The sequence below is a fragment of the Anarrhichthys ocellatus genome, unplaced genomic scaffold (assembly GCF_004355925.1).
Source record: "Anarrhichthys ocellatus isolate YVR2014 unplaced genomic scaffold, GSC_Weel_1.0 scaffold25, whole genome shotgun sequence".
Classification (NCBI taxonomy): domain Eukaryota; kingdom Metazoa; phylum Chordata; class Actinopteri; order Perciformes; family Anarhichadidae; genus Anarrhichthys; species Anarrhichthys ocellatus.
The window spans coordinates 967,445-980,012 of NW_022280055.1; the positions used below are offsets into that span (position 1 = coordinate 967,445).

Here is a 12,568-nt window from a genome sequence, read left to right on the forward strand (position 1 = left end):
CACACACACACACACACACACACACACAATATGGCAGCCTTGCAGGAGCCTTCTGTCACAGAATTCTTTAAATTGAGATTGCATATACAAGTGCCTGCTGCCAAAGCAGAGGAATATTTCTCCACACTTAAAAACACTAAACCCCCCCCCCCCCATGCGCTTTTGTAAGTCTCTGCACCTCACTTGTGGCCTCCTCGCAGGCATTTTTGCATGATGTCAAAATGTCTGGATTGCAGTGTAGCTCGTAGCTGCCGATTTTTGTAAAGTGGGTTGGGCGGTTTTCCATGGAAACGCCCAGAAGCCCTCAGCCTTTTGCTGTGCTGTGGAGGAGCTGCATTTAATGTCCTAGCATGCACTGCAGACAGAGGCGGGTGTGCTCATGATGTTAAGGTTCCAATCAAACTGTCCGAGAGTTGAGAGCCCAGTGTGGGAAATGTAGCGTGGGCCCATACTGAGCGCACACACACACACACAAACACACACACACACACACACACACACACACACACACACACACACACGGAAGCACTAGTTGATTCAGAATGAGAGGACGGCTGTTAAAGTGCAATATCTACATGTAACTCAAAATCAAGAGACCATCATCATCGCCATCTGCTGGAGTTGTCCATCTCTGAGTTTCCCTGATAACCGTCAGCTGTGGTTGGCACCCCCACCCTGGGTAGAGGGGCTGCGGTACCCCCTACTGGCCAGGGGGGGTGTTATAGCAGACAGTCAGTGTTGAGAACCGCCTGGTTTCTTTGCATTTTCTTTAAAACAACTATCTCCATGCTGCTGCCGTCTGACGACAACAAGTCACCTGACGATGACAGAACTGCGATGCGTCCCACAGATCTAGAGCCAGTTTTTTTTTTCTAAAGTTGTGCAGAGGGAAAAGTGGACTGACCCATCGCTGAAAGAAAAACGAATGCTGGAGTGGAGTCGCAACCACTAGCCAGATACCCCTCCGAGTGGCAAAATCTCCTTACAGCACAAAGCAAGAAGAGCATTTCCATGTGCAATTTGTTTCAGTGGAAAAAAAAAACAAAACAGGCAATGTCCTACATTTGCAACAAGCTCTCCTCTGTATTTCACACTAGACAAAACCTTTGCTTGAAAAAAAAAAATAGAAAAAAAGTGTTTACATGTTTACATTGTGCAGTGCTGCATATGCATAACACCCTCAGTGTCATCCGATCTGGACTGTGGTACAACTCGACACAAAAGTGTCCTGACAAAACATCTTTTTTGTTTAGTTTTGTTTTTTAAGAAAACAGCAGAATTGATCAAGCAGGTGAGGGTGGAGGAGAGTTGCGGCGGGTGAGTTAAGTGAAGAGCTAACAGTATCTGCTCCCTGATGCCAAAGGCCATGCTAGGGGAGTGGGGGGGGTCCAGGCTGGAGGAGGGGAGCTGCCAAGGACAAAGCCCTCCTCCATGGGGTCGAGAGGGAAAGGAGAGTGTATTTCTTTCTTTGGGTGCTGGAGGAACTGTAATTATTTTCAGGCGTGAGTTCATGGAGAGTTATCTCTATGTGGGGGTTTTGGTTGGAATCCATTTCCCCCGTCACAAACTCTTTTGGTTTGTGGAAAGGCTTTGGAAATGGAGCGGAAATCTATATGTGAAAACAGTGAAAACACACACCAACAATCAACAGGGGGCACTTATGATTCTGGAGGTCCCCAACATCTAAAGGCATGCTAAACGGGTAGAAAGGTAACAGGTGCACAGAATAACTAAAGACTCTCCTGCAATAACAGGCAATGCCTGAAATAATTAGAATTAAGGACCGGCACTGTGTGACAAGAGGACAAATTAGAGACATAGAATGAAGTCCACTCTTACAGCATGTACTGCCTCTTGAGGAAATGAGATTCCTATTTGGGACTAAAAGGATCGTAAGAAAGAGCGCAAGAGAGGAGAAAAAGAGTCTGCAGATAGGTCCAGTATACTTGGGGGAGAAAAAAAATATTTGGGGGTTGCAATGGGAGCGTTGAGGTTTTGGTATCGGAGGCATGCTGCTGTGCTCTAGTCCTCCATGCACATGGGCAGGTTGACAAAGGTGAAGACGTTGTACTCGATCATCACGGAGAAGCAGACGAAGATGGCGTACAACACCAGGACGTAAATGCCCAGCTTCACGTCCAGCCTCCATTTATTCAGGTGGATCCCCAGCACCTACACATAATACGAATACATCAGAGAGGCATGAGCTGGGTCTCGCATGTTCCGCATGACATCTGAATGCGCAGTAGCTTGAGTTAAGAGGTGATAGTTGAATGCACCCTGATCTGACTCAATAGCACGTAACTGGGCAGCCAATACACATATCATGCAAATCTCATCCTGAAACTGTGATCCACGAGAGGCATTTTTGCTACAGCAGTGTGTCCATCGTTCCGTTGAAGCAAACAGATTTTCTGTAGCTGGCTCATTACTCATGTGTGTGTTTGAGATGCTAAGGTTGAAAAAGTGTGGATGAACTAAAATTATTGCAGTAATTAATACAAATTTAAAAAAAAAAAAAAGACCAAATGAAAATGTTTTTGTATAGAGGTAACATTTCTTTACCAACTGTGTTGAAACTCATGTTTGTTTGACACCGCATTGTGAAGTAGGAGTTGATTGCAATTCAGAGTTCTGGTCTGAAAGTCAGACATTGTTAAAAGGTAATTTTGCTTTATTTTTTCCCAGTAAGAGTTTCACATTCCACTTAATTATTGAATGCAGCGTGATTATCCACACCTCTGTTTATTCCAAAATAAATAAATTCATTACCTCCTTTGCACCAGAGGATCTTTCATAGGAAGGAGAACACTATAACACTGAATGTTTTACATTTTGATGAACCAATTGCATAACTTGGTTCAGTCGCTATTGCATAACAGTGACGGTAGATAAACAGCATCTCTGTTTGGCTACTATGTGAAAGCAGTGTGGATTTTTACTTCATACACTTCGAAAAAAACAAGTTGTCTTCCAGGGAGTGGTGAACATCTGGGACCACTGCAGCATAAACATCATTAACTATTGCTCACCGTGAGGAACACGGAGCCCAGCAAAAGCACCACCGAGTACACCAGGCCACGACTGTTGATCATCACCTGCGACGCACAAGAGAGTGACAACAATTCTCCTCAATCTTTTTCAAGTCAACATCAAAGATAAGGAGGAACAGAATTTTGGTTGTTTCTTACGCCAACACGCAGACTGATACAGACACGACAAGTTCTAGTAAGGTAAACGAGCTCCTTACCACTGATCCATAGCTGACGCACATGGTCTGTATCGCCCAGGGAACCCCAAGTCCCACGAGAATATCAAACACATTACTGCCAATAGTGTTCGACACGGCCATGTCTCCCAAACCTGCAACAAAACCAAAAGAAGCCATTTTATAAAGGAAAATAACTTTAAGAAAGGATATAAAAGATTTTTTGAGACTTTAAGGTTGAATAATCCCTTTTTATCAAATGTTTTTGCTGTTCTGTACTTTGATATTCTTCTCATTCAGCTGACGCAGGGCTACACCGAACTCTTTCCTCTCGTTTCTGTGCTTAGTTCCAACTTGTTCAACTCTTTTATTTGTATGTAGCAGACAACACATGCATTTGTAAATGCCAACAAACTTTGATCAATTATGGCTAAAATGCATGATAATGCCATCTGCACTTCGTTTACAATAAATACTAAGATTTTAATATCTAGATTCAGTTCTCCATCTATGTTCTATCGCCTTAAGAAAAGGAACATCCCAGAAAGCACTTTCACCACAAAAGGTCCTGGAGGACTAGTGATATGAAATGTGTATCAGGCAATATCAACGTCTGGCTCTCCACAGTGTTATTTACAGTAACTATACTAATAATAAATAACTGAGGAAATTGCAATCTAAAACCGTTTCAGAGGGAGCGGTCTACCTTGCCGAGCCACAATGAGGCTGGCTATGCAGTCTGGGACGCTGGTGCCTGCTGCCAGGAAAGTGATGCCCATGATGACATCGGGAATTCCCAGAGTGTAGCCAATTACAGTCACCTGAGAGAAATGTACAGTGTTAGAGCTCAAAAATAGCATTTTCTGTTTGTCAACCTGAACACCAAATACCCAAGTTCAATGCTCCCCTACTTAGCTGCAAATGTTTAACGGTTCAATAATAGTAAGTTCTTGCTTTCGCACTCACCATCCAGACCATAAAGTAGGAGAAGACGGCAATCCAGACGGTGGACAGGATGAAGGAGACCATGAAGAATTTCTCCCAGCGAGGCTTGGCACAGTTCGGGACGGTGAAGAACAGCAACAGGAGCAGAGGCCACGAGATCAGCCACTTCAACTGGCTGCCAATACCGCCTGCAGCAAGAACACATTGGCACAAGCGATTAGCCTCTTGCTCTTTAGTAATATGGTTGAAGTAAAGTTTATTGCCCACAAGAAAAGTACAATTTAAAGGCCATACCGTCAAATTTTATCATGATCATGATAACCTGTAGACCACATTTCCCACAAATCTTTGCACTTTATAATCAAATCTGGTTTCCCCTCTTCAATTATGTGAATCTGTCTTTCCAGCAACTGGATTGCTAAAGTCATTGTAAGAAGACATATTGTCCACTATCTGTTTAAGTGCCAACATGTGCATTTCTCTTTGACATTTGAGTTCAGTTTTGCTTATTTCAAGTGAGCAATACATGACATGAAATTGTTTCATACGTCTGAAATGTTACAACATTGTTACCCAGTAAAGAATGCATCCAAGTCTGCTTAACTACACACATGCATCGTGTAAATCCACAAATGACATACTTGGAATATGAAACGGAGAGATGGTTTCATTTTCCGGCTCTTCGCTGGGTTTGTCCTCTGGCACGTTTCCATTCTCGATTTCAACCTTCCCGTCAATCACTTGCGTCTCCACTCCATTAGCTGCTTGGACCAACTTCTGGCGCTTTCAGAATAAAAAATAAAAAATAAATTTAAAAAAATAAAAAAATGACGTCAAAGAGCACATGAGACAGAGAGACTGCTACTTTTGACTGCTGCGTCGCCGCCATATCTTTTATGCATTTTGTTTGAAATGAAAAACACATAAATGTAAACTCTCCCAGTGAGATAAGGAACTCTTTGGGGCTTAAATTGGAAACTTAACTCAGAAGTGCAAAGCTGCAAATAGAATACACAACACATAACAGCAGCTAAATCCTCTTTTTTGGGGCAACGACGTCAGGCTGTACCTCTGTGATGATGAGGCGACTTGCCATGCGCAGACGGGTCTTGGGTCCAAAATGGCTGGTGACCATGACACGGAGGCCGGCTTCTGGGAACCTGAACTTTGAAGGGCTGGCGTGCATGATCTCGTCCACCATCACCACCGATCCACGGCTGTAAGCCTTGGTGGGCTTGACTGAGGTTTGGAGGAATATGATGCAAATATACAAAAAAAAAAAAAAAAAAAAAAAAAATCATAACTTAAATTACCTGTGCATCAATCTAGCACACCAACACATAGCACTGTTTTCATTCATTTAAGTGCATCGTGGTTCAGTCAGGAAGTACGATGCACTTAAATGAAACCAATAAAATAGAGTCCCTGGTGGAGCATCCTTAAGACTAATTAAAACTTAGGAGCCATCAAGAGATATGTGCGTACTATAAACATCTGTAGTGTCACTTTGTAGTCTGACGCACTACAGTGTCCCGGGATACTAAGGAATATTAATGAGCACTCAACCAGGGCTACTTTGTCACCGTATCGGAGCTTAAGCTGCACCAGGCAAGTTTTTTATGTCAACACGCACCATTCCCATTACCCTAAATCACAACGTGGGCAGTTTTATAGACAGAAATCAAAACTACAGAGCAACAACGTCTCCTAAAAAAAAATAAATAAATTAAAAAAAAATAAAAAAAAAAAAAATAAAAAAAAAAAAATAAAAAAATAAAAAAATAAATAAAATAGTCTGGGTGTTTTCCAAAGCTCTGGAAATCACTCCTTTCGCGCCACTCCCTCATCTTTTACAAAGTGACCTGGAAATGGATGTTGGCGCCTTTATGTTGCAAGTTGTCTCAGCAGCAATGAGGGAAGTGAGATGAAGCCACGAACGAACACTTAATCATTCAGTTGATATGAAATATTTAGTGCCGATGTGGAAAAGACTCGCATGTTAAGACTGCATAAACCCGCATATATTTGCAGCACAAGTACGTATGTCAACGTGAATAAGACTCGCACAGAGCGGCAGACAAACTTCTCTTGGCTGAAATACTACTTTGGGGCTTTAGCCAATTCAGTTATGATGGGGCTACCTAATATAAAAAATAAAAATAAAAAAAACACCCGATCTTGACGGAGTAGCAGATTAACGGTCCCAAATGAGTTCTTCCTTCTTTCACTTCACTCTATCCTCATATCATGGAGGTAAAGGAGAGTTTAAAATCTTTGGCATCCCCCCCCTGGACTTACCAAAGTTGAACCGTCCCCACATCCCTCTGGTATAAAACATCACACACACACCAGCCGAGTTAACATGATTTCTGGGTACTGATCAAATAGCTTTCCCAAATTGCCTGGTGCAGCTTTGAAGTTGCCCAACAGTTGTGAATATTTATGATGGCACGAGAGAGGCAACCTCTGGCATCTTTGATCCAACTACCTCAAATTGTTGCGCAGGTGTCCAACACAAACAAATGTCAGTCCACTTCAGTCAATTTCTGCTCTGACAATACTACATATCTTTAAATGTTTTATTGGGATCCTATAACTCCTCATTTGCCCTGTGCTCACAATTAGATATAAGACGCAGTGCATGGGGAATAAAAAAAAAAAAAAAGTTCTGAAGTACACTTATTAGTTCAACTCTGCCTTATTATGCATGCAAGGATGCACATAAATTAACTGTGTAAAGAGAGCGCCGGCATTAACATTTCCTCTTGTGAAATTCATTACCACTTCAGGAGTGAGTGGGTCTACGCCCCAGAGACCGGCAGAAGAAAGTAGTATTCAAGCAGAAAGAATTGGCACACAGCAGCACAACACTGTTGACAGTAAGCAAGAATAAGTTTAGTAAGGCTAAACAGACAGGCATGTTAAGACTAATGCAGCCAAAAGGGAAGGGTTAAATCTCTGAGGGGTTCTGAAAAAGGTCAAAAGCAGGAAAGCAATTAGTGGAGAACTGCGTTTACAACGAAATCTCGCCCAAATGTGACATTAAAGATGGTATTTCGAATTTTTAGAAGTTTTTTTAATAAGTTCGAAACCCAAGACAACAACGTCCCCCGACATTAAACTGCATTACCGAAGGAAGATAAAGAATATCTTCATTATGCTGTTCCCATTTTAGTGCCCCCTGTATGCTCAGATAAGCTTCAGTTGCTTATCACTCAGAAGAGGACTTAGCGGGCAGAGAAGATGAATGGAGGAACAAAGAACTTTATAAATTACCACAGGGAAAAAGAAAAAGGTAAGAGGGAGACATTTGACGAACCGTCTCTTCAGGTAGTGCAGTTTGTGAGGTCAAAGGACTGAAGTTTTCTTGACCTTTCGGAAAGGGATTCTGCAGAATCACGTTTAAAAGGAATAGTTTGACGTTTTGGGAGATGCGTTTATTAGCAGTCCTGCAGAGAGTTGAGAAGTTTAATACCGCTCATGTCTGTCTGCTAAATATAAAGCTACAGCCAGCAGCCGGTTAGCTTAGCACACTGTTGCACGAGAACAAACTGGTGTGAACAGGAAAACCTGCTGGTGACAAAATATGCATACAAGCACCGCTAAAGCTCAATATTAACATTAAATATCTTGTTTGTTAAATTCATAAAAAAACTGAAGCGTAAACAATAACTTGAGCTCCACAGCTGGTAAGTGGCAGACTATTGCTTCGGTTACCTTTGGACAGAGCCAGGTGAGCTATCCGTTTCCAGTCTGTAGGCTAAACTATCAATCTTCCCAATATTTCCCAAAATGTTGAACTATTCCTTTATGTAAATTTCAACAGAATACCATAGAAGATGAAAAAACTCAAGTTAGTTCAGCAGATGGGGGCAATGGTTAAAGCCACATCTCCTTTAACAGAAGGAAACAACCACAGTCTTCCAGAAGTCAAATCGTCGCTATATCTCCATTTAAACATCCGATCCATGTTCGGACAGAATAATGTTGGGTTCCCAGCCTGTCTGATTAACCTTACCTGGTGAGATTAAAGGCAATGACGGGTCGTCATCCCAAACATAGGCATAACTAGTATTACCGTCCTCCATCTCACTGCTGGCTGCAGCGTTGCCATTGGCCACATTCTTGTTAGACTTCGACCCCATGAAAAGTCTCTGCATGCTGGTGTTGAATCTAGTAACCAGATGGAACATAATCCCTGAATTAGAAATACTGATATAATTCAGCCCAGAGTCCAAAAGGGAAAGAAATAAACAAGATTGAGTGTCAATATTCACATTTGCGAATGGGGTTTATGAGGTTCAGATGAAAGACGCCAACTTGTTTGAAATATATATTATGTACCATTAGCCAAAATAACCTGTTTACTATCCGTACTTGTATCGAGTGAATTTACAGTTAATGTGGCCCAATTTCTGAAAAACTGCATCAGCATAAACTGTGAAAAATGGCTGAAATGTGATGTTCTGCATAAGAATAGAAGGGAAAAAGTGTTTCCCAGAGGCAAATCACAAGGCTTTCATACGCAACAAGGGCCTTCAATAAGACCATTTGAGTGCCATTACATAAAAATGGATTACAAATTCACTACTGCTGCCTTTGAACAAAAGGTGTGCAAAGTAACAGCGACAACATCTAAGGAACAGCTCTATCCCTTTCAGAGGTTACACCTTCAAAAGCTAACATGAAAACTAATGTTTTGTATTTTACAGTTTGCAGCATATTCAAATTCAATGTCGTTCTCTTAATTCCACATTTTACTTTATGCCAAGTTTCTCCTCTGAATTGAGGGTTTTTAAACTAGTGATTCTTAGATTTTGTAGAGTTTGATGAAGCCCAGCACCGGCAAAAAGCTGTAAAAGATAAATACTATTTTACACTCAATTGTACAGTTGAGTTTAAATTTAAAAAAAAAAAAAAAAAGAGAAAAGGCTAGCTAGCTAGACTGAAAATGTTAGCTAAACACACAGAACCACAAACCATGAAGAATGAAGCAGGCTGGCCGTTTCCAATTACATTAGCTGCGTCCCAATTCAGGGGTCGCAACCGTCAAAGGCTGCATTTGAAGACTATCACAGCAGCTCAGTTTTGGGCCCAAGTATTCTTGACTAATGATATCCAAAAACAAATGGGCATCTTTTTTTTAACTCTTGGATTTTGTGTTACTCCTTTTCACAATTGGCAGCATGTATGCTATTTGAGGAGGAAAAAAGAATCACAGCCAAGCCCTGGAAGGTCACCTCGGCGCTCCGATCGAGCTATATAAAACCCACTTTACACCATTTGGACTGGAACAGCCCAAAGTGGTCAGCGGATATTTTTGAGAGAGGGCAGACATATAACAGCACATACAGTAAGCACTTCTTTCCTCCAAATGAGAAAGGAGAGGAGTGATCCGGTTAAGCCCGTGCTCTTAGCCACTGCAGAGGGAGAAAGATTAAACTCTTATGGCAGGGAGAGAGCAGGCTGCTGCAGACTAACAGATTACCAGCTGGACAGAGACAGCGGCACAGGACGACGTGGGTTGGCATTATGCAGCTTGGACTATAAAAGACACAAATGTGTCGTGATAGATAGAGTCTGTATTTTGTGCAAACAGTTTGCTCATGCAAGCAGAAAGGTAACAGATTAAATGAGACAGGGGACGAGACGTTTTTCGGGGCCGATTGTAACCGAATTATGTGAATGGATGCACACGCCCCAGACAATAGACGAAGAAGAACCCCTACTCTGACTCTAATAATCAAATGTTCAGTGTCATGGGGCAAGAGTTTTATAAAACACATAGGAAACTACTAAAGTTAATTATCTGGAGGATTCTATGTGCAGCATATTTTTCAATCAATTATATAAAATGAATAGAAATTCTGATATCTAGCATACTTGTCAAAGATTCATAAATAAGAAAATGTAAAATTGTGTCCTTACTGCGTGAAATCGTATTATAAAATAGTTTCCACCAGAAGGCTCCTGAGCTTAATCTTTCTCTAACATCTGGGATAAGTGGACATGAATGAGACCCTCCCCTCCAGCTGGAAACGCACTCTTCTCTTGTGAAACTACCGAGTGCTCTCCTCATGCTCAAAAAAAAAAAAAAGGTATTAGAGCGCAGAATTACAGCAACTCTCCCCAAGTTTACACTATGGTTGTTGCAGTGGGAATGTGTTAGTCAGCTCGAACAACAACTGAAAAAACAAAAACGTGCAGAACTCACTTCATGATCAGGATATATCCAACATACATGACCACCAGTATCAAACTCTCCCACCTGGTGAGGATAAAAATACAGGGTTAATTATAAAACAATGAATTCAGGTTCCCACACACTTGAAATAAATCAGTGTGTATGATTTAGTAGCATTTAGCAGTGAGGTTGCAGATTGCAACCAACAGAATACCCCTCCGCTCACTCCACCCTTTCCGAGACTGCTTTAACGGGAGCTACCGAGTACAAACCCGTGGTAACGCCATGGTGTCTTTCAGGACCTTCGCCTCGCCTACTTTCAGAGCAACGTAATTCAGAAGGTGGGTGGCAGTTGCACGGCTTTGCACTCAGCAGCTCACATTACCACAGTTTCACAACTGAGGACTACGGTAGCCTTCAGGTAATGTAAAAACACAATAGGCTCTCTCTAGAGCCAGTGTTTGGGTTGTCTGTTCTGGGCTACTGTAGAAACATGGCCGTGAAACATGGTGGACTCCATGAAGAGGACCTGCTCCATATGTAGATATGAAGGGCTCATTCTAATGGAAACATGAATATTCTTTGTTTCAGGTGATTATACACTCATGAAAACAGTCATTAATATTTTATTCAGTTTCTGCCAAGAGATCCCCCGAAATCCTACACACGTGTCCTTTAATGTCAGACTAACTTTTGCTGAACAATGACTTCTGTCACCACAAGTAACAATTACAGGACAATGGTAAATTGTAGTGTAACATTAAGTCTGAATGGTAATGTGAGGCGCAGCAATGTCCTAAAGTTGTATTAAAGTTTATCAACATAATCGAAGTCATTGAGTGAAGAAGTGATTCAGGGTGTTTTCTTGCTTATGAATTTAGAGTTCCAATCATAATAATAATAATTATTTTAAAAGTGACAGTCCCGTTTTAAAATATGGACACATTTAAAGCAAAACTGGATGAATAACTTACCACTCTATCTTCCCATCGTAGATGAACTGAAAAAGAAAACATAGCTTTATCAAACTTAGGCCGATTTCAATTTTAAAAAATGCACGGGGTCCAACTTACTGCAATTAAAGCCAAAACAGACAGGGTGTAGTAGAAGGAATCCCTGAAAACTGCCCACCAGGTTAAAATCACCACCTGATTTAAAAAGGGGTCATATTTTAGATCATTGTGTATTAGGGTTCTGTGAAGCATTTTGGTTCATACATATGGTGTGAACCAACAAACTTAATGTGAATTTCACTTGGCAGAAAGAGCTTACAGAAGAAACATTGATTTATAATTAATTTACACCTCCAGAGTTTAGTTCTCCATTTCTACTAAAACCATTTTTGAGAAAGCAAACTAAAGCAGATGGCTTTGTTTCCCCGCTGCAAAAAAAAAAAAAAAGAAAGAAAAACAGACTTCTGCTCCACATGTGCTGCAGTCTATAAATAAACAGAAAGATGCAGCCGGAGCAGTAAGTCACTCCCTCTAGCACACGCACACACACACACACACACACACACACACACACACACCTGTCCAGCAAAGATCCCGCAGACACCAATGATGCAAAGGATGTTGAAGACCGCCGAGCCAACGATGGTCCCTACCCCCACATCACCGTGGGTGATGAAGACACCTGCACACGTGGAGAGGCAGCCAATCAGAGCCAGTGGTGACACCAACCATCTGGGAATGTCTGAATGTATACACATACTGTAGGGGTGTGTGGGGGTGTATGTGTGTCACTACCAATGACTGAAGCAAAAAGCTCTGGCGCAGAGCTGCCAGCTGCCATGAAGGTGGCTCCTGCAACATCTTCACTCAGATCAAGTTTCTGCAGAAATTAAGCAAAGATGTCTGGTTTACACAAACAACGGCATCGTGTGATGTTAACGCTGACAAATCAAAGACTGCAACTCCCAAGTACCTCACAGATCTTTTCCAGCGCCGTCACAAAGTATTCGTCGCACGTTATGGCGAGGGCCAGAAACATGTAGAGTGCCTATAGACAGAAACGGTAGAGTTACGCTGTGTGTGTGTCCCTGTGTAGATACATCCTTAATCAGCAGAAATGAGCAAACTTAATAGAGCAAGATGTTCTCCAGCTAAAGGACGGGTGAAGGGGAATCTCAAAGCACAGCATCCAATTATAATAGTGCCTGCATTAAATTCAAATGTCAATTCAGCAACAAGCTGTTCTCTCTTGCAATTTGAAAAATCTACAGGATCCGT

At 41.7% G+C, this 12,568-nt stretch overlaps 1 protein-coding gene across 3 annotated transcripts in view; it reads right to left on the reverse strand.

The window, feature by feature from the left end:
- Positions 1-6: 6 nt before the first annotated feature.
- The window catches only part of slc24a4b (solute carrier family 24 member 4b), a 30,930-nt gene continuing 18,368 nt past the window's right edge, over positions 7-12,568 (reverse strand). The window contains exons 4-17 of one of the 3 annotated variants that reach the window (XM_031861536.1): positions 12,264-12,338; positions 12,086-12,170; positions 11,869-11,972; positions 11,411-11,485; positions 11,312-11,337; positions 10,368-10,421; positions 8,172-8,326; positions 5,223-5,392; positions 4,795-4,930; positions 4,175-4,341; positions 3,915-4,029; positions 3,251-3,363; positions 3,033-3,098; positions 7-2,172 (exon numbers count right to left, since the gene is read on the reverse strand). In XM_031861536.1, coding sequence (XP_031717396.1) covers positions 2,023-2,172; positions 3,033-3,098; positions 3,251-3,363; positions 3,915-4,029; positions 4,175-4,341; positions 4,795-4,930; positions 5,223-5,392; positions 8,172-8,326; positions 10,368-10,421; positions 11,312-11,337; positions 11,411-11,485; positions 11,869-11,972; positions 12,086-12,170; positions 12,264-12,338 — 1,491 coding nt within the window. In that variant the 3' untranslated portion in view covers positions 7-2,022. Of the gene's footprint in view, positions 2,173-3,032; positions 3,099-3,250; positions 3,364-3,914; positions 4,030-4,174; positions 4,342-4,794; positions 4,937-5,222; positions 5,393-8,171; positions 8,327-10,367; positions 10,422-11,311; positions 11,338-11,410; positions 11,486-11,868; positions 11,973-12,085; positions 12,171-12,263; positions 12,339-12,568 lie in introns of all 3 variants that reach the window. The other 2 variants (XM_031861535.1, XM_031861537.1) reach the window with 2 other exon arrangements.